The 25,679-nt window shown below is 41.3% G+C and overlaps 1 protein-coding gene across 6 annotated transcripts in view; it reads left to right on the plus strand.

Annotated features, from left to right (window-relative positions):
* The window catches only part of brsk2a (BR serine/threonine kinase 2a), a 175,585-nt gene that overhangs the window by 122,367 nt on the left and 27,539 nt on the right, over positions 1-25,679 (plus strand). For all 6 annotated transcript variants that reach the window (XM_055009007.1, XM_055009008.1, XM_055009009.1 and 3 more), the window contains exons 4-8: positions 1,638-1,778; positions 14,594-14,710; positions 20,948-20,981; positions 21,117-21,185; positions 22,742-22,888. In XM_055009007.1, the coding sequence (XP_054864982.1) occupies positions 1,638-1,778; positions 14,594-14,710; positions 20,948-20,981; positions 21,117-21,185; positions 22,742-22,888 (508 nt within the window). The remainder of the gene's footprint in view (positions 1-1,637; positions 1,779-14,593; positions 14,711-20,947; positions 20,982-21,116; positions 21,186-22,741; positions 22,889-25,679) is intronic.

Genomic DNA, 25,679 nt, shown 5'->3' on the forward strand with positions numbered 1-25,679 from the left:
ACAAGCATACTTTAGTGTGAAAAGCAGAAATGAATCCCAGAACAACAGAAAAGGACCTTTGCGAAGATGCTAGAAGAAACAAGTACAAAAGTAAAATGAGATATTCACAGTAAAATGAGACATATATCAACAAAACTTGAAATGCTGCTCAGAAAAAAATGAGGCCACCACTTCTGTTGGAAGTTAAAATCCCAGCCCCTTACTGGGAGAGGCTTATGAAAAGGCTACTCACAAGTTAAACGATTCAATGGAAATTTCACTAAATACTAACAAAGAGCAGGTAAACCTGTGACCCACTGGGAGACCTACTGAAAGAAATAAAAACTGAAAAAAGTAATTCGGTCAGTTATTATTGTGACATTTCACAGTTTTAAAATACAGCAGTGATCCCAACTGATATAATGTCAGGAAATGTGAAAAACTGAATTTGAATGTATTTTGCTAAGATGTTTGTAATGTTTAGACTTCAACTCCATACCAGGCACAAATACACTGATTTTGATGTGGGTGAAATGAGTGGAACGTGCTGCTAAACATGCACAATAAACGAAGTAACAGAACAAACTGCAATACTCGAATGAATTGCATTTCAATCACGGTCATATGCTAACTTGCATGCAATTCAAGTGTCCGTGACTTGTGTTTGGACTGGTTGTTAAATGTTCCAGAGCCAGCTTAGCTTGCTTTAAGGACTGAGGCTTGTTAAGTGAGCGCATGCTCTGTGGCCAGAGGGTGGGGTGGGGTAGGGGGAGTATTTTACTGCCTGTCTGGATTTCAATTTGTACCAGTTAAGATGAAAGAGCAGGGGCAGGGCACTGTTAGCTTTCAACCCACAGATGCAGCTTTAGGCTTGGGTCAGTGGAGATTCTTCTCCTCTTTCTCCTCTTGTAGCCTCAGAGCATGGCCATACAGTCAAGATGACAGACTATCCCTGCAGAAGCAACGCCACACAGACCCACAGTAATGTAATTCCAAGGATGATGTTTGGATGAACAAGTATCCGTTAAGCAGCTATTGCTTCATATATAATACACAGAAAAACGCGGAATCAGAAGTACTGTATATGTATAGCAAAGGATGTTTTCAGTCTACCAACTCTTTACCTTCTCGTCTGTCTCTGAGACAAAGAAGCTTTACTGCATCTGCAGAATTCACAAGCTCCAAATCCTTTATATCTAAGAGAGTTTCACACAACTTCTCCATTTTTTTGTAGTTAATGCAGCTGTATCATCCCTGTGATGCCTCCCACGGGAAATCAGATTGTCAGTATATCAGATCAGACCCCTTCACATATATTTGTAATACACTGTTGACATGCTTCACTCTCAGATTGTGGGAAAAGCTTGCAGATGACAAAATAAACAGTCAACATGAATATGGCATTTGGAAGATCAGATCATTGATCCTGGGTGTTTGTCTGTATATAATGGGTTTGAGGGAAGCATATTTCCCGCATTGCTGACAGTTTTGACAGACCTCTGAGGTCTAAGGTTTTCCTTTTCTTCGGGGCTCTTCAGAGGAGCGTCATGGAGAGCAGCAGTATTTGTTCCTGTCTCTACAAGTGAAATATTTTGTTTCTGAGTTTTTTTCTCCTTATTTCTTTGACTGATTTCCCTCTCCTCCTCTCTATTTTTCAGGTACCTTGTGCTAGAACATGTGTCTGGTGGTGAACTGTTTGACTACTTGGTGAAAAAAGGCAGGTTAACACCTAAAGAAGCCAGGAAATTCTTCAGACAGATCATGTCTGCTCTGGACTTTTGCCACAGTCATTCCATATGGTAAGTGACATATTCGTCATGGAAAAAGACATATGGTACACATAGTGATTACATTCATTTAGATGCTATCCATTGCCTTTTGATGTTTAAATATCCAAGTGCAGGTATAGTTGTGCCAAAAAAATGCAAATTGCTATTTTTTTTCTTAACTATGCATTCATAAAACAAATATGTTCAAGTATATGAGTTATTAGTAATTAGATAGATTTCAATAGCATGCATGATATTAGACGTTTAGGAGTTACAATGCAGCACACACAAGTCCTGGTGCACAATCGTACTTCACACAACACAAGCAGTTTTAGGCAACAGTGAAAGCCAAAGACTTAATTTTGAGATAATGTGTGTTGAAACCATAAAAGCCACGTTCATTACCTGTAATGCATTCAAATGTCACTTGCATTTTATAATATAAAACAACCCAAAAAGCAGCCATACCCAGGAGGTGTAACAAAGTCAATTTGGCTGTCATACAACGTTGAACAAATAATGAGTTCCCCGGTAATGAATTTTGAAAAGACACAGATTCCTCCTGATGTTAATCTGCAATATAAACTTCAGGCAGTTTATTCAGATCTTTTTACTGCTGTTCAGCTTTCAAAACACTTATTTAATATGGAGATTACGGAACTGAGAAAACTTGATATTGCTTGTTATTATGAGTATCGGTCACAGAAATAGTCAAAAACAAAGACACTTGTCTTGTCTTAAGATATATATGAATCTGAGTACAGTTTATTTTATATTTCTCATGAAAGGGAGGTTGTTTTTCATTCAACAGCCAAGACAAATCAAGTGTGGTTAATGATTAAGACTTAACACATAACTTGATAAGTGGATAGATCTTTCTAGATGTTTACCTCTATGGTTATCTGTTGTCAGCTTCTTTTCAGGCATCAGTTTTAGAGCTGAAAAGAAGGAAGATTTTTGTCACAATATTTTCTTAGCTATGCTCCAGTGTGATACATTGTGTTTGGCTCCAGGGGGTAATTTAACTGTTTACCAACTCATAGACGAGAGGCAATCGTATATATATATATACATGAGGAGTCGAACATGTAAGCAGGGACTGATTTAGAGTTCTCATTCCTGTGTGTGTTTGATTTTTGGTTTCTACGTGTGAATAGTGTAGCGTGTATATTATTTGTGATAACAAAACAGAGCATGAGTTTGTACTTTTGAGCTGCATTTTATCCTCATGTTCTCACAAGGCTTAACTCAGGCACCACAGAGCAGAATGACTTCATGTATTTATTTTTACATTGGTCATAAATAAATGCTGTACATCTCCAGTATTTTTGCAGAAACGGGAGCAACAGATTGAAAGATGAAATGCCCCCCTGTGATACTGATGAGGATTAAGTGGGGTGTAGATAATGGATGGATGGATGGATGATGAACATACAAAAACCCCTGTACATTCACACAACTGAAAAGTTCAACAAAAAGGGTTAGGCAGTTTTGAGAATTGTAAGTCAATTATCAAAATGCTTGCTGATTATTTGATGTCAGTCAACTAATGGATTAATTTAACTTCTATAACTATACTGTGTGCCTAAGGACAGTAAGAATCCACTTATATGACAATATCTGACAATCCTCCAATACAGTAGGGGCTTGCAAGTTGTTTATTCAATCAATTCTGTTTGTTTTAGATATTTTGTGCTCCTGAGTCTTTCGGTCAAAAGATTTTTAATTGTGCTTTTGCTGTGCATGTCAATCAAATTGATCTGACAGGTTGTATTTCAGTCTGACAATACAAAACAACAATAAGACTTTAAATGAACTGCTACTTTACATGTATTATTTCTGTGGATTCACTGGCTAACAATGAAAAAAACTGTCATTATCCAGCACTGTATGATTTTGTTTCCTTGCTGATCACACTGCTGTAATATTCACAGGTAGCAGCTTTAGATTTGAACATCAGTTGATCATCATAAACCCGAGCACAGCCATGGTCAGGCCATGGCCATTGACTTTTGTCATTGGCATTAAGACTGCTTGCCAGCCAGTCAGCTCATGATGATAATGTGCATAATCCCATCGTAACTTTTGTGCCAAGGCTGGATGGCTAAAAGGGTTGAAGAGAGAGAGACAGCAAGAGAGAGAGATTTTTCTACCCCACCAGACCCAGTCTAGTATACTTGAGAGTTTTGCTGAATAACTGCTACTCATGATGTAGGAAAATCCACAACCAGTGAATAACAATCATAGTGCAATATTCCCTATAACCTGCTGCTGAGTAGTAAATGCCTGGAACGCAGATTAGCATAATGTTGCACAGTTAATTAAAAGGGAAGAATTAAACTGATTTGTCATGGAATTATACAATTGAGTTTCCGTGATTAGATATGCTTTGTATTCATGTATCGCATAGTTTGTAGAAGAGGCAATTTCATTTTGACTGTTTCTATGAAATATTAAAGCCACTCTGAGAGCTGCTGTACACAAGCTCCTGCATCCTTGTGTCAAAATGACTTCACGCTTTGCTAATTATCTTGGGCAGATGCACTTGAGTTCATTTTATTGTTTGATCCGTCAAACAGGTAGTTGCAGCTTTCAGTATTGAAGAGAAGTAAAGAAAACACGAGATAATTCTTGTACCACTAGAAATAGAACAAAGCTGTCCCACCTAAAGGGATGAAAATTACAAGTCTTTTATCACTCTGTGTAAATAATGCCTGATAATGACTGTGAGAAGAGCAGATTAGACCAATTAGGAGAAGGCATCTGGGACTGACATTAAGTGCACACACATATGTAGATTATCAGAGCTCTTTTGGAGGTGAGATTCACGGGCAGATTTATCTCTCCCTTCCTGTTTTACTTTGTTGCTGCCTCTCTGTCTTAGCACCTCAAATCCCCTCACTAACACTCCTAGAAAATGATGCCTTGTAAATTTATCATGAGGAGGATTATTTGGGAGTGTTGCTGCTCCCGCTCGCCCTCCTCCCAACCTCAATTAGGGGCAAGCAGACAGACAGACGCAACCCCTCTCACCTCCCTTCCATTCCCACTAATGAGATCCCAGCATCCCCTCAATAAAGAAGCGTTTCTGCAATCATTCCTTCCATTTCTACTTGTCTGCACAGGGGACCAACACAGGCCATTAGAAGTGCTCCTTTTTCTCTGTGACTCACCGTTGCAGAGAGCGGGGGTAAACACATGCTCCCCAACCTTCCTTTTTCTGCACACCTCCCGTTTTCACTGCTTCTCATTGCCTCATGCTTCCGTCCTCCGCCCACGTCCTATCCCCAAATATCTCTCTTGAGCCAGATGGATGTGAGTCTGGATATGAATGAAAGAACGTAGAGGGAAAAGGGGCTGTTTATGACTCAGTGTTTCGTCTGCCTTATTCAGATTGCTCTCTGATTCAGACAGAGTTTTGTTTTTTTATGTGGAGAGAGAGAGAGAGACGGGGACAAAGTGAAGCACATGAGGATAGCTGACGAAGGAGACGAGGCAGAGATAGGTGCAGGTGGAGTATAAACAGACGTGGGAAAGGAATCTTCGTTAAAGGAACTATGTAATGAATACTGCGGCAGTGACAGAGTCATTGTATGTTAATACAGAACCAGTGTCACACTAGCTGACGATCCCCCTCTTTCCCCCTCTCTAGGGCACATCTTGTGTTTTGGGTTTGAAGTCTTTTGACGCGAGATCTGCAAACCTGCGACTCGTATAGAGAGACAGGCCGACTGACAGGCTGGTTGAAGCAGAGATGAGAGCACAACCCACATATAATGATATGATACTTTTCTGATCTTGGTGAAATTTTGTCTTTCCATCCCTCTGCAGGGATGTCACAGGCCAGGTTCAGATACAGAGCAGCGTTCCTAGAGCTGATACCAATTCAGTTTGTTGCTCAAGGTCACAACAACATCGTGGATGCTTTAAAAATGTAGTCATAACATTGCAGCATATTAATTTCTGTGTTAACCTGAAGATTTCAAATAACAGCATCTTGTCAGTCTTGACATTCAACAAAACACACAGCTTAAACACTCTCCTGTAAAGTCAACGTGGCAATCAGCCACCAGAGATGCAGATTACTAGACAGGAGCAAAGTGTGTTTTCCTTTAACATTTGAGATGCTGCTTCTGAGCTTTTTCCATAACACTGAACAATGTTAAAAGATATTATTTCCTCTCTAGACAGAATAATAAGAATGTATAACATAAATGGCATTTATCATTTTCTACACATTTGCTTTTTTTTTTGCTACACTTGATCTTACCATAGAAAGCTCTGTATGCTCCAATTTATGACAGACCCAGTGCAAAGTGTTTCTATTGTTATGTGAGCATTGAAGATACTCAACCTGACTCAGCCTGCGGTCAAGTGCACCACATTTAACACCAAACACACTGAGTCATTGTTTTCTGAGACACTTAAATCTTGAAAGCTTTTCTCTTTCAAAATGAAGACACAAAAAACGTACTTTGGTAGTTTAACAATAAAAAGTGATGCAACTGTGGAACAATAAATCCTCTCCACACAAGAATGCTTTTTTAAAATAAGAGAGTGATAAATACATTGGAGGATTTTTTGAAAAGGTGGAATAACAGTCCCTAAGATTAAGTTTAGAATTCTTGGTGTGATGAACGGCTGCCAGGACTTAAAAAAATCATCAGTACATCCCCTCAGAGTGAACTTAACTTTGTCTAGTTGCAAAAACAGCAGTATCAGTAGTAGTTTGATCCTTCACTTCCAATAGTTGTAATGCATTCTCAGACTCTTAAGTGATAGCATATCAGTTTTATTTTGGATGGTTAGCTTCTGCAACAACCACTCCTAAATGGCTGGCAGTAGATATTTGTTGAGATCGGTGACATTTTTAAGAGAGTTTTAAAGCTACAGGAAAAGACTTGAACCTCACATTTCCTACAGTGAAGGGATCCAGTTGCTCTTAAAACATTTTTGCGGCATGGTTTGGGTCCACTTGCACCCTCAGACTGAAGGGTCACTGCAAATCAGTACAAAGTTGTTCTGAGTGGTCACCTTTATCCTACAATACACCATTTCTATACTGATGGGAGTGGCCCCCTACCAAGATGACAATACTGCCATTCACAGGGCACAATGGGTCACTGAATGGTTTGAGTTTAGAAATGATGCGAGTCATATTCTATGACCCTCACATTCCCAACATGTCAACCCAGTGGAGCACCTATAGGAGATCAAAACAACCAAATAGAGAGTAGCTTTTAGGAGGAATGGTGTTGTATTGCTGCAGGAGATTTCCAGAGACACATTGACACTGATCTGGGAGCACTTGGTGTCCCGACCCTTTACTAAGACATGTTATGTGGGGTTTTTCCTTTAATTTGCCACCCACATGCATCTCCCCAGTTCTTACAAATACAGAGGCAAGTCCAAAATATGTGAAACACTGTATCCTATTTGTATCAAACCTAATACACAGTGTGTTTGATAGCTTCTACTTGGTATAGTAAAGCTGATGAAGAATTTTGAACTGCCAGGGTCCAGATTTGAATCCCATCTACTCCCATTCAGGTGCAGCACATGTGGTAATTTTGCTCCAGAAAGAGAAGCACAATTTCACGCAGAGCACAACACATCATGCCCGTTTCCTCAGCCCTGTTTTTGTTGTTTCACACTGCCTTTGGTCCTTCCCCCTGTAACCTAATTAACAACCTTATGTGTGTGTTTAATACAAAGTGACTGCATGGGCAAAAGATAAAGAGATCACAAAAAGTGACTAACTATTCCAGAGAGAAACCTGTCCCTCTAATTCATAGCCTCATATTACGTGCTCATGCACACATTCGGTCTCACATTCTCTGATGTCCAATCCTGTGATGTGCACATTTTTGCTGCCACCTACACGTGCACAGACACCCGGTCCAGAAGTCACATTAAACCCACGTAGGGGCATAATCACGCACATCATCCATATCCACCTTTCTCAATCACTTTGTCTCTCCCACGCTGTCATTAGCGCCTTTATTCCTCTCTTCCACGTTGCTTAGAGAGTTGCATGCATCACTGGAGATGTACATGAAGCATGTCACTCAAGCTCCGCAGTAGGGATGAAAAATAGTGGCTGCCTTGTGTGGCTAAATGAGGAGACTATATCATTCCTCATATTAATTCCTAAAATTAGAAATTTCCATCACGATTTATGCTGTGCATGGCTTTGCACTGTGTGAAGCCTGAATGGTTCTCTTTATTACATTATCCCGTTGCCCCCTCTTCTTCTGAAATACTTTAATGGCACTAAACTAGAGACTAAACACCATTAACTCCTATTATTAACATAATGGTAGCAGAGGAAAATGCTCATTAATTTGATCTTTTTCTCTAAATCTACTGTAAATCCTGTTACAATTTATGCTGCCTTCAGATGCAATTCTGTCTTCTTTGTCATCTTCTTCATCTGTTGTCATTTCTGATGTATGTTTAAAATGATTTTCTTAACCATTCAATAGCATTATCAATTGTTAATCAATAAATCAATAAAATGAATTGAGTGGACGAGTTTCTTTGTGCTGAAATTGTGCTGGACATGTGACCCTGGCCACAAAGACAGCTCAGTTTTGTATGCCATGGGATATTTTTAGATTGCTGCTCCACTCTATCCTGGTTCCTGTTAAATTTATACAGTCCTGTTGGAGATCATGAAGCCTCTGATGAAGAAAATAGCACACCTTCCTAGTGTCACATGTCACTTCTTCATTCCACTTCCCACAGTTATCCACAATTCTTTTATCTTTTGTTATTTGTTACTGTCTGTCAGACCCACCTTATACCTTTTGTTGTCTCACTGTTGCTATTTGCAAGTGTTTGCCAGACCCCTCATCTGCTAGACCTTTTGATCCAACCACCTTTTGTTCTTTGTTGTATTATCCTCTGTTACTGATTAGTAACCATACGCAAATCAAGCACTATTCACCCTTGTATTTACATACGGCCCCCTACCTATTCCCTGACCACCCTATAAATTGTGTAACTCTGCAAATGTTCTGGGTTGACTTACATTCACAGACTCATCCTCTGTGTTGGTAAGCCAACTGTATGCCAGAATACCAATAAACACCCCACTACAGCAGACTTCAAAGGACTAAGAGTGAAATTTCTTTGACACCTCACAACAGTCTTTGTCATGGTGGCCCTTTGCTAGCTAAACACCCACAATGCTGCCTGGAGTCTAAGCAACCATCCCAACGGGTTGCTTTGGTATTAACCTGTAAGAAGACAACCAGGACATACAACTAATCGACAGCACTTTATCCGGCATGCATGTCCTTCATGTTCTACCATGCCAGTTAATGTATTTTTAACCAGCTAAATTAATCGATTAACTGTCAATAATGACATCAATAGTTGACATCTTTCAGTATCATGCAGTTCATGTTAGCTTTTTTGTCACTTGTCATCCTCTGTACCTGTCTTTCTCTGTCAGTATCAGCCAGTGCCCTTGTAGCTGTTTGTGGTTTTGTTTGTTGTCATTCTTGGGAGAGTTTCCCTCCAATGACAGGTAGTCTGTCTCTGTCTGTCTGTCTGTCCGTCTGTCTGTCTGTCTGTCTGTCTGCCTGCCTGCAGAAAGCCTGTAGTTATAGCCTATCATCATTTCGGCTGATGGCTGCTAACAACACAGAATGGAAATTCTTTTTTTCTGTATCTCTTTGTCTTTGTGTTTTTCTGATATTCTCAAGCAGTGCCAGCTTATAGTTGGAAGTGGAAGTTTTCGAGAGGAGGGAATTTGATGTAGAGAGGAGGTGGAATGGAAAAATGGAAATAGGATGGGTAAAATGGGTATGGAAAATGGAGCAGGCGGACGGAAAATTAAAATAGTAAGTTGGTTTACTGTGGTTGATTTGGTGGGAAATGGGCTGGTTGTTACAAGGGGGTGGTTATAGCAAAATGGTAGGAGGTGAAATAAATTAGCTTCTAAGATGTTGCATAGAAAAATAAATAGGACAACAACATCAACAGATTAAAAAATAAAAAGACAAGCAAAAAAATGTAAAAAGAAAAAAAAGAGGTGTTTGATGACCAGATATAAAATGATGATAAACAGTACTGATCTTTCTAGTTGTACAAGGCGTGGATGATTATTTTTAGAGGAATTTTGCACCATGACACCATGTATTAGATGCTTGACACTACTATAGGTTTTTAATGTCCTTGCCACTCCCTCACGCCGATGCTTTTCTGGCAGCTTGTCTGTTTATTCTGCCTTGAAGGTCCATTGCTCATCCTATCATTCCCAGTCAAACTCCTCTGGATTAAGAGCAAACGCTACGTTGCTCACATAGGTTTGGCACAACAAAGCAGTTTGTTTATTGCAGATCTAACTGTCATTGTAATCCCACTTTTTAGTCACTACATTACATGCAACATGCCCCAGTGTTGCTCAAAACCCCAGAGGAATAAATAGGAATACCCCAGATGACACAAGAAATGCTCTCACAACCACTGGAGAGGCAAATCTTCTGTGGAAAAATAGCTGTTTGCTTTCACATCAATACCAATCCAGTTTAAATTCAAGTTCTATAAGAGGAGACTACTGGAATGTGTCGGTGTAAAGAGGCACTAAGTACTGTTCTGTAGCAATCCAAGTGAACTTTTTAATATCATGGCGAGAATATGAGCTCAAATGAGACCAAAAGTAATATGCTGGCACTAACTTTGGCACTTAAATGTGTCATGTGGAGTTTTATTATTAAAACAGTCTATTCTTTTCCTTCCCCATTGGCAAAAGTGATATTTCGAACATTTTGAAATGGTCCTCGCTGTTACAAAAAGTTACACAAGATGCCTTTAAAAATCCCCTCTGATGAAAATCAAGTTTCTTACCTTCTTGACACATCGTGAACAACATATGAAGCCAATGCCATGGTTTAGCATTTCGTACATGAGACTGCAGAATACCATTGTCAGTCTCAAAAGATCAGAATCAGACAGTCAGGATTTCAAATATAACAAACCTCAGAAACTAATCCGGTTACCTTGCAGGGTGGAGCTCTCCGTATCATTCTTCAGGACCGGTTTCCGCCTTAAAAATGTATGTGTGAATAACTCCAATATTACAGTTTGCGATTGTGTAGCACAGTGTTTGAGCAAAGTTGTAGGTGAGCTGGTGTGCTCCAGATGCGGCAAATATTAGAAGGGTGGGTGGTAAGAGAGGCAGGATTTCATAGACCTGCACATTTTAAGGGAAGCAACATTGTAGAGTTACATTCAAGTCATTTAAGGCATAAAGCGATTGATTCCAAGGGGTTAAAAAAACCTTAAATATGTAATTTTGACACATGGAGATGAGTCTTTAAGGGGACAAAATTCAGGTTGTTTAAGTGACACATCTGGACAACACTAAATTGCATGTATTCTTGTACTTAAACAGTAGTGATGAATAACTTCCAAAACATTACCAGGGATTACACCAGCTTCCATTCAATAGCCCATATACATTGTGTCTGTTTAACATGTTTCCTCATGTTGCAATGTTTGACTGTGTTGTCCTTGTTAGAATAATTTTTAAAAATATTTAAATATAGTAAATTGAGAATGGCTTGAAGGCAGCCAGTGAGTAACGTCTGGTGCTAGTATGCTATATCTGACAGTGTTGATAATATGGTAGGCATTTCTTAGCCACAACCAACATCAATCCTTTCCTTTTTAGAACGAAACCAACTTTAGAGAAAAAGACAAACTTAGCAGTACAGTAATGATGCAAAATTCTAAACGTATCTCTCACTTTAAGCTTCCATTAGCAAAAAAAAGAAAAAGACAGTTTTATCTTTCCCATCCCTCTTTGCTCTTAATACACAATTAACCCCACTGGCTAATGAATGATTTTGCTTAGCACACTGAAGTCAGCAGTCAGAATATTGTCTTCCTTTGCTAATGCGACAGAATATTAGCCTAGAGCTTTTTAAGTGAAAGTGCTTCGTCTCTGTCTAATTGGGTCAACAGAAGCCTAAAAAAGTTTGAGAGGAAAAAAAGGAAAGATCGAAAGAGGAGGATGACACAGAGGTGCGCCTGAAGCTAAATGGGTACATTTCAACTTGCAACGATGGTTAAAAACCCCACTTCAGCGAACATTAGTGGGGCCAGGATTGGCTTTGGTACTTCATGAAAATGCAGAAACAGGTGTGCTGTTTTCCAGGCATGTTAATGTGTCAAAAAGACGCATTTGAGCCATTAGTGTTAGTTTCAAGTGTTCTGGTGTAGCTGATTAGTGCCACATATCTAACGAGAAGCAGCATTACACCATGCTGCACGTCAAACATGTCACTATGGGGAAAAGTATATTTTCCGTGGACGTCAGTTCTACAACTGCTCTTCGCCATAAACATGTCTGGGATTTTATACAGATGTGACACCAAAGAGAACAGACCCATTCCAGCCTTCTATAAAACAGAACACATCAGCGTGGTATGTGCAAATGATCACAAGCAATTGAGAGCTTAATGTTAGATTGCAAAGAATTGTGTCTAACAGCCCCCTCAGCCGTATAAACCTTGCTCAGATAGCATGTAGAGTTTGTCGACACATTCCTGTCCCCTGTAATTTATACCGAGTCATCGTGAGAGCTGGCTACACAGTGAACTGTGCGGCCTGAGAAACAGAACAAGGTAGTAGAAATATGTTAACACGAAGAATGACATATTAAACTTAAAGCAGTGCTCCTCCTTTAGTATTTTGCTGCTCTGCTCTTTTCATGTGCACCGTATGTGACAAGCATAACATTTTCCTTGCAAAAACCACCCATGCAGAAAATATATACACTCAAGAAATGCCAGTGCCACACACCTCTCAGATTTTTTATTTTTTTTTTAAGGAAAGAAAGACTACAGTTACCTTCAGTCTCATTGCAGCTGTTGAATTTGTTCAACAGCATCCACTCCAGTGTGACATATTAGTTATCCCTGCTGCGAGGCCTGCTGCGTGAGCAAGATTACAGTAGCAAAGTGCAGCCTAATGTGTCAGAGAGGCAGTTTAATGTCCTATTATAGATACCAGGGTCTTGACAGCCAATAAAGCATCCAGATGTAATTTGTACCCTCAGCCCTGCCACTGGTTAAATTATGCTGCTACCTTCTTTCTTTTGTGGATCTGTCTCTTTAAATGTTGGCTCCTTTATGTTTTACATATGATAGGCCCGCGATAGCGCCGTGTTTATGTCATGTTTATGGGTCTTTTGGGTAATGTTTGTGTTTTTGCACCTGAGGCTGACAGTTCATAGAAAGAGAGTAATTATATATGTATGATTCTTTTGAGGCAGTGATTGCAGTGTGTAGAAAAAGGAGGTTATCTCTTTGTTGTTGTCAGTAGTTAAGAGTGTTTTAACACCATCTTCAGCACTAGTCACTATCAGCATTGCGTTTGTCACTGATTTTGAGCCAAATAATTTAGCATCCTTCAGGCCCTGTAGTCGGGTTCCTATGAATTATGAGTTGACCCTTTGTCATGTTTAAACTCCAATCGCAAGTGATGTTTAACTTTCAACTGTCGAAAACATTTTGCTGCCAGGAGAAATGTTATTTTTTCAGAGCATTATATAATCAGACATGTTGAACACTCTAATATATGGCACTGTCCTGGTGGAATACAGGAGGGGCTTCAGTCACTTTCTCACACTGGTATCTCCTGAGCAAATGTTTGTTCTTTCCTCGTGTGAATTGACAGCATGAGTTAAAACTCTCAGGCCTTCGACATCACTGCCAAATGCTGCTTGTGTGAAATGATAAAGGTTTTCGCCCGGGCAGAACTGTTTTAGATGCTATTTATGTTTTATTACAATTATAGCAGGGATCACAGAGACTGCCAGCGTGTTAACAAACCAGCTGACAGCTAATCCCCCAGGACAGGAAACGAGTTGAACGGCAACTGATGCCATCTAAGGTTACATGTCCATTCTGATGAGCCACTCTTCAAAAGCAGATGCATCCAGCTATTGTTCCATCGCTCCCTTTCTATCATTAAGCTAAAGAGAAGATGAAAGTCTAGTTCATGGGATCCTGACAGCCCTGTGGCTTTATAACTTACCCTAATTTAAAAGGGGAACTCAGCAAGTACATAGAATGTAGAAAAGACTGATGGATGGATAGATGTCAGTGTGTATGCACCTTCATGTGAGTGGTGTCTACAGTACCCCCCTCAGTGTGATGCAATACAACCCTCAACCCTGGAAGAGATGTTAAATGCACAATAAAATGCAAATGCTACTCCTCTTTGAACAGTCACTCATAAAAATTGAGATTTTAACCTCCGACTCAGCAACAGCATACGTGATATGAGAAATATATTCCTCTCAATGGTCCCTTTTAAGGAGGGAGATGATGTCCGCTGGATATTATCCCCCTCGCTGTGTTTAGTGGTAATGAATGGCAGCTAATGAACGCCACCTCTGCGGCTGCTTCGCCTTCATGCCCTTTGCTCAGCCAGTTTTTTTTTTTTTTTTTTGCTAGTGGCTGTCTGGGAGATGAGAGGAAGGGAATGAGGGACAAAGAGGGAGGGAAACAGAAGGAGAAAAGGACACAGCAGGGGGCTGTCATACCTTGTACCATGCCCAGTGCTGAGGTGGGAGCCCCTTAGTTTCAGCATGAGCAGATCAAAGCGAGAGGTGTTGCAGAGAGCAGGAGGGCGATCAGCAGCGGGTTAAGACGCTGTGTTGTTCACAGCTGCGTGCGTGGATGTGGATCCAACTGAGAAGCACAGGTGTTTGATAGACCTTGTCGACCACCTTTTGTTGCTCCACAGTTTCACGCGTTTGTGTAACTTATGATGAGCTTTTTCATGTTTCATTAACTGTTTTATGTCTCCATCTCACTGTCTTGCAGCCACAGGGATCTAAAGCCAGAGAACCTGTTGCTAGATGAAAAGAACAACATCAGGATAGCAGACTTTGGCATGGCATCACTTCAGGTTGGAGACAGTCTGTTGGAAACCAGCTGTGGGTAAGTATTGTCAAAAATATTATAATGCCCCATTTCTAATGCAGCATGCGACTCATATTCGCTGCAGTTTTAAATTTAGATTTGACTCTAAGGATGTCCTGAGGGTAATACTGGGTCAGAGTTTGGAGGGGAGGTGGAATTAGCAGTATGCTAAAGAGAAAAAGAGAGACGAAGCAACAAGAATTCTAAGTGGATCTATCTGGCCTTCTGTTAGGTGCAGCATTTTTAAAGCGTCCATTATCATGCAGCATTGACGTCGTGAAGAGAGAGACTTTCGGTGTCTCTTGCAGAATGTGCTGTCTGGCTATGAGTGCGGCCAGGGCCATGGCCACACATTACTGCTCTCCGTCTCCTCATATCTCACCCTGGGTTTATGATCGAGCAGTCACGACCACGCCAGGCCCATCAATCCCGTGACTATAATGAATTTGCTTGCAGCAAAAGTCACTTTCAAAGTGGGACGGCTGCACTGGAAAGAGGGCTAAAGTCCCCATATTGCAGGAGTGTTTTTATTTAACCCTGAAGTGTAGTAATCAGTGTGCAGGGTCATGTTTGTCAGTAAAAGGCAACAGAGCTGCTGATGGTTTACTTTTAGGTTGGTGGGTTCATAAACTCAGTGACAGCATGGTTTAACAGAAACACTGCTGCACTGCTGCTCTCCAATTTCACTCTTCCATAAAATTCACACTGAAAATGAGATGTCAGTATTTAAGCACAGCCAGCCAGAATAGCAATACATCAGCATAGTTTTTATTTATTGATCTGCTGCTTTGTTTTACTACATAATGAAGTCTTGTTGTCAGACGAGGAAGTAAAATGGGATAGTTGAGCTTATGAAACTTGGATCAATCGATGTAGTTCACCAATTAAAACATACAGCACATTGTCAGTTTTGTGATTTAAAAGTTATCTTTTAGTAGGCACTTAGAGAAGAAGTGATGCAGTCACATTATGTGTGTCTCAGAGTTGGTGGCGGCTGCTTTGAAGCTATACAAGTATATCTGTTCTGTCAGAGAGCAAAGTAACATTTAAATTGTTCTAGAAATGCTTGTAAGAGTTGCTAATATCCTGTAATGTAAACTTTGCTGGTAATGGATGTCTGGGGAAGAATGCTTTTCTTTGTACTTACACATGGCACTTCATGCAGGGCTGGGAAATAGAAAGGCCCCTTTTGACATCTGTCCCCAGCTCAGTTTGATTCTGTCCAGATTAAACCTCCACATCAGCTGTGGTTGAAATTACTTGCACTTGCATACATGCAATTCATCAAACACATGCGCACAGAGCACAGGCGAGGCTTAGTTCATCCCTGACCTCTGAGACCCTTTGTCCTGTGCTTGTTTGGTTGTCTCTCTGTCTGGCTCTCTCTCTGAGGCCCTCCCCTTATGTAGAATAATACACATGCACGCTCATTCCAGCATGTGCATGCATACACAATGCATCCAGTTGAAACTGTTGCATAATTTTTTTCAGCAGTAAGCGCAGAGCTTAAGCTCTCATGACTCATCGGTAGAGATCAGGCCGAATAAAAGCCGTACGCATGGATATCTGCAAGTCAGATATGCTCAACTGAGTCATCCTGCTGCCATGATGACCACACTGAGGTGCTTCTGTTTCCTAGAAAGGCCATATGCAATAGCTCTTAATCAGCAGTATCCTCTATCTATATTTGATTGCATTCTGCTGCCAGTCTGAGCGATTCTGCCATCCTGGTCCAGGTGCTGTGCATCTGGTCCCCCACGTCCATTTGCAAAGTGCTAAAGTTACTCGTTACAGGTGGGAACACAGAGCCGTCTTGCAGAGACTCGGCTATATACACCACAAACACGCAAACACACAGTGCCTCACTCAGCTAAGCAAGGTTGCTGTTCCACTTTGAGCTCCTTCATCGTATCCTGCTCTGCTGGTGTGCATGAAATGTGTTTGCACCATTTGTGTCAGTGCCGGTGCCTAATGCGTGTGCCATACAATATATGTTTGGTTATTGATTATTCATGCTCTTCTGACTGTCCCATCTCTAAGTGTAGATATGACACTTTTTAATTAAACACATTTATCTGGCCCCCCTCTCACCATGCAGCAGTCTGACACAAATGTATTCCATTTGCTACGGGTAATGGAGCTGAGTGAAGATGAGTCTTACCCCAGGTAGCGTAGAGGGGGGAACCTTGGAGCACATACATAAATACGTGCAGACATACAGACCTGTAGATGAGCGGCGGCATTGACAAGCATATACAAATATGGATCAAGGAATGCACATGCAGCCTCTCTTTTTCCAGCTGTGAGTTCATCAGCGCTTGCTGTTTATTTACTGTAATTCAGTTGCTCTGACTGATGAAAGGAAATTATCTTGTTTATACCGAGGAGCCTCAAAAATGCAGTTTAGAGGAAGGAATTTTCATCAACATGAGCTGTATGTCTCAGAGTCTCCTCAATACTGTTGCTTCAATCACCGTTCAAACTTCTTGCTTGTGGCCAATAGACTGTACACTGTGAGGGTGAACTTATAAAAGCTTGTTTGAACTCAGAGTCCAGGTAATACAGGCAATCTGACACTGATAGGCTCTTAAGCTGAAACAAGCACAGTTTTTCACACATCATCTTTGTCTCCCTTTATGCTGTTGGCCAAACACAGCACTCACAGCAGCATTTTATCCCACTACTATTATTTGTTGCCCTCTGAAAAAAAGCCAAGTTTTCTTCCCTGTCTTTTGCTTTTATGAGATGTTTGCGACGTTAGGCTTAGAAAGTAAATGAGCTTTAACAAATAGCAAAAAAAGACTGATGTTATGTCAACCCACGCTCAACTGTTTTTCAAAAGACTGCATTTTTCACTCCGGTCAGAGGGAAGTGGCTCTCACTGTTTTCTATTCATCTTTAGTGTCCTCGTCTATAACATGAAGTTCTGGTGTGAGCAGCGAGGAGTTTTTCAGCTTGATATAAAAATGTATTTCCTGATCAGCAGTCAAATTTAAGAAAATTTGTGGCACTGACCTCCTTTGTATTAAAAGGACTTTCAAATGATTTGCTATATTCAGTAGAGACTTTTTCAAGTTAATCACTTTGCAGTCATTGTTATGAATATAGCTGTGCCTTCAGCTTCCAGCAAAACACAACTTACTAATTTGTATTGTGGTAGTGGAGAACATGGCATCATATCTAAGCAAAAATTGTAGAAAATAAGTAAAGAAGGACTTTGTCAGTGTCAAATCTTAACTAGACTGAAGGTTTCGTAGGGGCATTTATGTGGCACTTTAAATCTTGTATCCAAAGCATGTTTAGACAGACCAGCACCGACAACACTATCTGGAAATCGGGGACACTATCTGCAGAGACTTATGTTCAGCCCTTGCTGCGTGTGATCCCCTCTTGCTACCTAGCTTTCCTGTCTCTCTTCAGGCAAAAACCTAAGGAAGAACACAGAAAAACTTTGCTTGCGAGTAGGGCTGGGCGATAAATCGATTTTATCGATTAATTCGAGTTTGTACTTAATGTCGATTTGTTTTTATGAAAATCGATTTTCTCATCAACATCCGCCACCAACGCCTGCCTGCTGGGCTCCCGTAGTTCAGCGTGCGCCACCCCCCCCACCCCCCCGCGCCACCCCCCCCCACCCCCCCGCGCGCTTTATACACAAACAACATGGCGGCGAGTGGTGCAGATCTAAAGGCGCGTGTCCACTACATGCGATTTTCCCGCACGGCAACGCACCGCATCTGAAAATCGCACGGACGGCGGTCACTAGCGAACCACAACATGATCACATGACAGCGCTGAGCAACAGCTGGCCGGTACGTGGTGACGTCACCGAGTCCTGCAGATGAGTCGGATAAACACAGCGGCTCCGTCGCAAATTTTCCCTTTTATTTCGAAAAACACGTCAGCAAAAGGATTTCTGAAAGCATTTGAGGCCAGAAATAATCTGCAGCAGCTGAATCTGTCCTCGTTTTAGGTCACCGACGCCTAGTTTAGAAGTTTGAGGACAGTTTCACGATGCGTGGAATCTCCGCACGCCTCACTGAATTTGCATTACGTAGAAGTCAGTCTACTTTATGCAAATGAGCTGCAGCCCTCTCCAGGTAAACACACAGGATCGCAACGGAAACGCACCGCAACTGGACCAGCATGCCACATGCTGCGCATTTCCAGCTGTGATCCAGTGTGTTTACCTGGAGAGGGCTGCAGCTCATTTGCATAAAGTAGACTGGACTCCCGCCTGTGGAGATTAGGTAGCGGGTAAAAAAAATCGGATAAATCGTGAATCGGGATTTTTTTTGTGAAAAAATCAGAGATTTTTTTTTTTAGGCCATATCGCCCAGCCCTACTTGCGAGACAGAAAAGCAACTTGTTACAGAAACAAAATCAGAATGCAAGACCCCAATCAGCAGAAGTCCTGTCAATACAAGGCTGTTCAGACGCGGCCTTCATACTACTTGTCAAAGTGGGAACAAGGCCAAATGTTTAGGCTAAGACTTACCAGCATTCCACAGTGGATGATGAAAAAAAAAAAAGTCAGATTTAGTTATGAATCCCAGTTTCAGATTAATGGCAGTAACAGTACTGCAATGATTCTAAGCCACAGTGAAACATGGTGGTGGAGATGTTTAAGACTGAGGGGGTTTCTCAGCCTGACCTCCACCCCTTTGAACATTTATGGGGCACTTGAACACTGAAAAAGCCAAACATTTCCAACTTCACAAGAATCTCTTTGGAATATTGTTGGATTGTGCTGGGATTACATGGTTTTGCAGAAACGTAGGGAACTCCATGCTGTCATAGTAAAATTGGTGTAACATTAAAAAAAGGAGAGGTCTACAAATTCTAAGAATTTCTGAAATTCGTGTACGTCTTTCAGAGATTCACCTTTTATCTAATGAATGCAAAATGAGTGTCTCAGTAATTTCAATGTTTTCTAATCATGAACTGCAGTTTTCCGAGTTATGTTGCATATGTGGACAAAATAAATAAATGATGCCATTAAAGGATATTTGTTTCAAACATTGAACTTAAAAGCTTATATGTTTCAATGTTTTCCAAAATGAATCACTTTTTCAATAGAAGAAATAGGTTGATGTTTCAATATAGAAGAGAGAGGCGAACTACTGAAGGTGTTCTGGCTCAGGTGTTAAATCTAGTGTTCTAATAACAAATTAGAATTCAGTTCAAACAGAAAGTTGAGTTGCTCGTATTCCATTCTGTACGTTGACCAGCCTAAAACCTTTGCAAATACTGAGTTTATATTCATGCTGGTTCCAGCTGTGGCTTGTGTGTCGTGGTGCTCATGAGGCATAATTAGTGCTAATCTCAGGCGTGTATTTTATTTATTTTTTTAAAATTATTTTAATTCCGTGCTCATTTACATGATGCACTGTGACACTTGCAATCAGGAAGGACGTATTTGCATAGACTAGCATTTGAACTCCCCCCTGTTGACGTGGTGGCACTGTCTGTTACCGGCTTGTATTTTGACAGTTCCAGGAAGCTGAGCTGTCAGAGGCTGCTATTCATGAGTACACAAGACAACGGCTGAACTAATGGATCCCGTGTTTACAAACTAGATAGTCCCTCATTAGAGCGAGACATCCTAATATTAGACTGAGTGGGAGAGTGAGGTGATAGACAAATCTTACCGGGATGAGAGATTCGCGGACGCAGCTGATTTTGCCCAGAACAGGCTGTTTAATCTAGTTGATTATAGATTGATGTTAAGCTTTTATTAACGACCTTTTTATTTCAAGATAATGAACTTGGAAGTACGGGAATGTCAAAGTACAAGGGGAAATTTATGTGTAGAATAACAAGTCACTCCTCTGCTGCACTCAACCATAGCACACTGGCTTATGGAGCAGTCTCTGCCAGCTAGCTCCATAAATCTTCATATGATATTGATGTGTCAATCTAGTCATTGGCTTTACTGTCAGTCCATCCAGGGGCTGTAAAGATTAGTGGGTCTGTTCGCCGTCTGCTGTGAGAGGATGCCCTTGACTGAGCAAGCAGGAGGACATCCAAACACCTGAGGATGTCTAAACTCCGCAAGCTCATCTTGATCTATGTTCACTGGAGACATTTACTGTCTGTTTAAATTGTTCTTTTGAGATTTTCAGAGAGTGCTTTATGCCTGTTTGATGTTTGCTGTGTCACGATTGTATAACTCTGAGTTAGCTCGCTGTGAATGCACAACACTTTGAATAACCTGGATTTGATTTTCTTTCTCTCTCTTTGTTTCCCTAACAGATCTCCACATTACGCATGTCCAGAGGTCATCAGGGTAAGAACGTTTTTCAAAGACTCACAGCATTCTTTCTGCTGTGCTAGCTGATTTTTAATAATGCTCCGCGTTATTTTGAACCAGCCACTTACATTCTGTCCAAACCGGCCTAACAAACTGTCTAATCGCCCTCAGGGAGAGAAGTATGACGGGAGGAAAGCAGACGTCTGGAGCTGTGGGGTCATTCTTTTTGCTCTCTTGGTGGTGAGTGTCAGCTTGTTTCTTTCCTCACTGACGGCGACTGGACTGAGATTGAGTTTAAAATTCTCTGGAGGAATTTGGCATAATGCAGTTTTACATTGAAGTGTGGCTTTCCCCCTCTTCACATCCAACAGTGTGTCTCGCCTTTTGTACGAGCCGTAATGGATGCAAAAATAGAAAGCAAATGAACCTTGAAAAAATACAGTTGTGACTTAACAAGCTGGCTATTGAATCAAGCTTGACCGTAATGGAATGAGAAGATACTGTAAGCCTGAAGTGACCAAGGAGCCTTAAATGGAAAACTCAGGTGCCAGGGAGTTAAATTCAAAATCCTCACATTTAGGCGGAATAAAAATGTTGCAGAGATACCCTCAAGCTGATAGTCTTGCGCAACAGAAGATCAGAGAATAGAAGCATCTTTTTATTCATTATCCCGTACGAACATGCAACGCTGTATCCATAATCAGATCTATTCTCCAGCTACATTATGTCTGTGGTTCCCCAGCCGTGCAGCCCTGAAGCTTTGTTTCATCAACAGCTGTACTGTAGTTCCTACACACCCCTGCTTCATGAATAATTCAGACAGTCAAACTGAAAGAAGAGAGCCCAAAATAAATACCAATGCTGACAGGGCAGCTTTTGGCCAGAGGCCTCGTGTATTTGTCTTTGTTTTTGCCTCTTCCTCGCTCACTTCGTCTGTCTTATACTTCTCCATGTACTTGTTTTAAGGTCAGTCTTCTTTGTAGTCTTGCGTTGCATAAACCCGATGTTGTTTGTCATTATCTGCATCATGACCACACTTCTCTCGCTCCAAACAAAGTTTTTCCGCCGCCGCCGTTTGACTGCAGATGAGCACCGTCTTTCTCCCTTTTTTTTCCCCCCGTCCTGCTGTCTGGCTATGAGATTACCATTTGTCTGATTGTGGGAGACATGCACACTCCCCAGCAGTTAGGCTGTGCTCAGATCATCCATTACACAAGTCTACCCTCTTTTTTTCTCCCCCCTGCATCTTCATTTTTCAGCCTTCCTTCCTTTCTTTCTGTCTCTGTCTCACCCCTTTTCGTCTTTCTCTCCCCCCCACCATCTTCTCTTCTGGAGGAGATTGCCATTCATCAAACAGCCACATCTGTGAGATGTCAGCACTCTCTGATAAATGACTCTGATGAGAGAATGCTAAATGAACGAGGTAAATGAGAAATCTGGGTAATTATTAGAAAAGCCCCGTTTTCAGCACACCGCTGTTTATTATTTATTTTGCATCGCCGTTGAGGGCACAACGCTCTAATTGGAAGCTGAACAAGTTGAGAAAGCAAGCCTATTCTTTAAGTCGTGCAGGATTAAGGCTCAAAATGTGGTTTTATTTCTTCTGGCGAACCTTGTTAGTTGTTTATAGTCTTCTTTTTTCTATTTTCTGCTCTTGATCAGGTGAAGGCCTTTCTTCTGTTGCTATTGTATCAAACTGCTTCTTTTCAGCTTATTTTTTTGATCCTGCATCTGCCATCTAGCAGCCCAGACTCAGTAAAACCCTTTTCTGACTCCCTGCCTCTATGTTCCTCCAGGGTGCCCTGCCGTTTGATGACGACAACCTAAGGAATCTCCTGGAGAAGGTGAAGTTGGGAGTGTTTCATATGCCACACTTCATCCCTCCGGACTGTCAGAACCTTCTCCGCGGCATGATCGAAGTGGACGCCTCGAAAAGACTAACGGTCAGTTCAGTGAAGAGACTGAATGATTACGCAAAAGAAATGCTCATGTTCATTTATTTCTGTGTGCATTTTTTCAAGGCCTAGATTTCACGGTTTGAGTTTGATCCCATAGTTCCAACCCTCATGCTACAACCAACAGCTTACAGTCGTATAGTACCAGTTTGGGAATGACATTTTAATACTTTTCTGAGTTTAATGTATCAAAGTCTTGTGAAAAACCATCCTAAGCGAGTTGAGGCTGCAATAACTGAAGGGGTGCTACGTATCGATGCTCTTGATCTTAGCAGGAATGTCACACCCACATGTGTCTGACAAAAAATATATAGGCATCTTGAAGTTTGGTAGCACATGCAGTATGCATAGTATATTAAAATGCACTCTTGGGTGCCCAGATAGCTCAACTATCTAGCAAAAATAAGTTTAAAAAGAAAAATGCACTCTTTGTACTTCATTAGCATTTACAAGCTGAGTTGTTCAGAAAGACCTGATGTGGAGCACTTTGCAAATTTTTAAAGCAGTCTCAAAAAGTACATTTTCAGACATCAAACAGTACCGGGGGGGGGGGGGGGACATCAGATCAGTCCCATATTCACTCTGCAACGTGAGCGCCGACATGCGGCCAGATTCATAAAGAACTACCTTTAATGAGAAGATGCCCCACAGAGCCCTGATCTCAATGTCATTGAGTCACAGTCGGACTAGGTGAAGAGACAGGAAAAATGCGACAGAAATGTGGAAAGTTGTCCAAGATGCTCGGAAAAACCAACCTCCCCGGTGCTAAGTAAAGAGGACTTTAAGTTTAAATCCTCAGTTTACTATTGGTGACAAAAAGCTAAACTGTACACTGTATGAGCATTTAATATTTCCTGTCTTTAACCAGCAGTGGTTATTAATTGTGTTGTAGAAGCAGCAAATCATATTTAGATGTTATTTGAGAAGGCATTCCTGGGAATAAACAGACACATCAGGTCAGTGTTAAGATGATTGTTTTTCAGATTCACAGCAAACTTATACTCCCAGAAGAGAGCAAGATGGCAAAGATACACACTCCAACTAAAATGTCTAATATCAGCTTGGCACTGCCAGGGCAGCCTTTGTCTGTTTGGTTGTTTCTGTGTGTTTTCTTTCCCCCTTCATTGTGTCCCCAATGTGTACGCCTCAGCCCCGAACCTGTTTGAGTTCTTCTTCAATACATGGTGTGAATTCAGGAGAGGGCTGCTGTCTGTGTACTCTCCCTCTGCACTGTTCAGTGGACTCCTCACAATGCAAGTCACTTTTCTACACAGCAGCTGATCACCTTGGCAAGGTGGCTGCAGGAGAACAGAGAGATGTGAAGGGTAGAGAGCCAGGATAAGAGAGAGAGGGTGGACAAAGGGAAATGTAAATGTTAAAAAGTGGCCAGATAGTTCAGAAAGTACATAGTTTACAGAGAGATGGTGGTGCCCTTTGTTGTTGTCCTGCATTTCACATTCAGAAAACGCACAATGAAGGCAGACGAGTTGGTGTATTTGGACACGCATACAAAACAAAACCCATGTTTTCACACACACACTGCATGCACACAGGTATCTCTGTTTTAATGCACTTGCCTGTAAGCAAATGTAGTGATGCTACTCTTGGTGACTGCTGCTGCTCCATTTCCATGTGCTTTAGCTTATCTTTCACGTCAGATTAATTTAAAGTAACAAATGTGAAGGACAAGTTAAAACAAAAAAGATTTAGAAAGATACTCATTTGCAGGTGAGGACACGCAGATAAGCAGCAGCGTTGCAACATAAATAGAAAGATCACCCCTTTTTATTATGCTGTATGCACACTATATGCTTTATTTTCCTGTTCCCTCTGCGTGATGAGGACAGGTCACCCTGAGATCCCCTAGATATGTCCACCAGCCTCCAGCAATGTCCTCGACAAAGGGTTACGCACAGACCGAGCTGCTGGGAGAGAATATGCTACCTGTCTGCTCCCTTCTCACACAAGGAGTCCAAACAGAGCTCTGGGGATGTGTAGTAACCTCGCAGAATGTCAAACAGCCTTGTTGGATTGAGCGTTCCTGGAGTTTAGTGTTCAGAGATGAGACAGATGCACCCAAGGGTGGGAATGACATCATAGGAGAACATGACACTCTTTTGCTCGGGATTATTTTTCATAATAATGTTGACAATAGCTTGTTGAATCAAATCGATTGGGTAATCAAACCATAACTACTGGCTGCGTTTCAGTCTGTCTGTTGTCGTCTTCTGTTAATTAGATTTTGCTAGGACATGCACACAAGTAAACACACACAAAGCCAAGGCCCCCTCAGAGTGTGAGTGGGAGGGCACGCACCCGGGCTTAAGGGGCTTAGCCCAATAAAAGCTTTTCTCTTCATTTCCTGCCTGTGTAGTCGGGGCCCTGGAGGCAACTGGGCCAGCCACCTCAACAAAATCATCTCATCTTCACTACTCAAAAGAACAGAGACACCCTGAAAAGATCTGTCTCCTCATGATACCTGGCTAATGAAGAGGACTGGCAAGCTTATTATATTAAGGAGCAGTTCATCACAGATAGATAAGACCCTCGTGGGGATGAAGTAGATGAAGTACCAAGGCTGCTGGAAGGGAAATAAAGGAAGTTGGCGTGTATTTGTTCTGTATTTCCCTAAGTGCCAAATAATATTTACCTCGTTAGGAAATTAGACATTAAAAACTTTTAATAAATGCACTGAAAACACTTGTTGACACCAGTATGACCTTTACACCCACTAGCAGGTCTGAAAGCCTTATTTTTAATTTTCATAAAGCCGAATGAA

The sequence above is a fragment of the Amphiprion ocellaris genome, chromosome 3, assembly GCF_022539595.1.
Source record: "Amphiprion ocellaris isolate individual 3 ecotype Okinawa chromosome 3, ASM2253959v1, whole genome shotgun sequence".
In the NCBI taxonomy this organism is placed as follows: Eukaryota; Metazoa; Chordata; class Actinopteri; family Pomacentridae; genus Amphiprion; species Amphiprion ocellaris.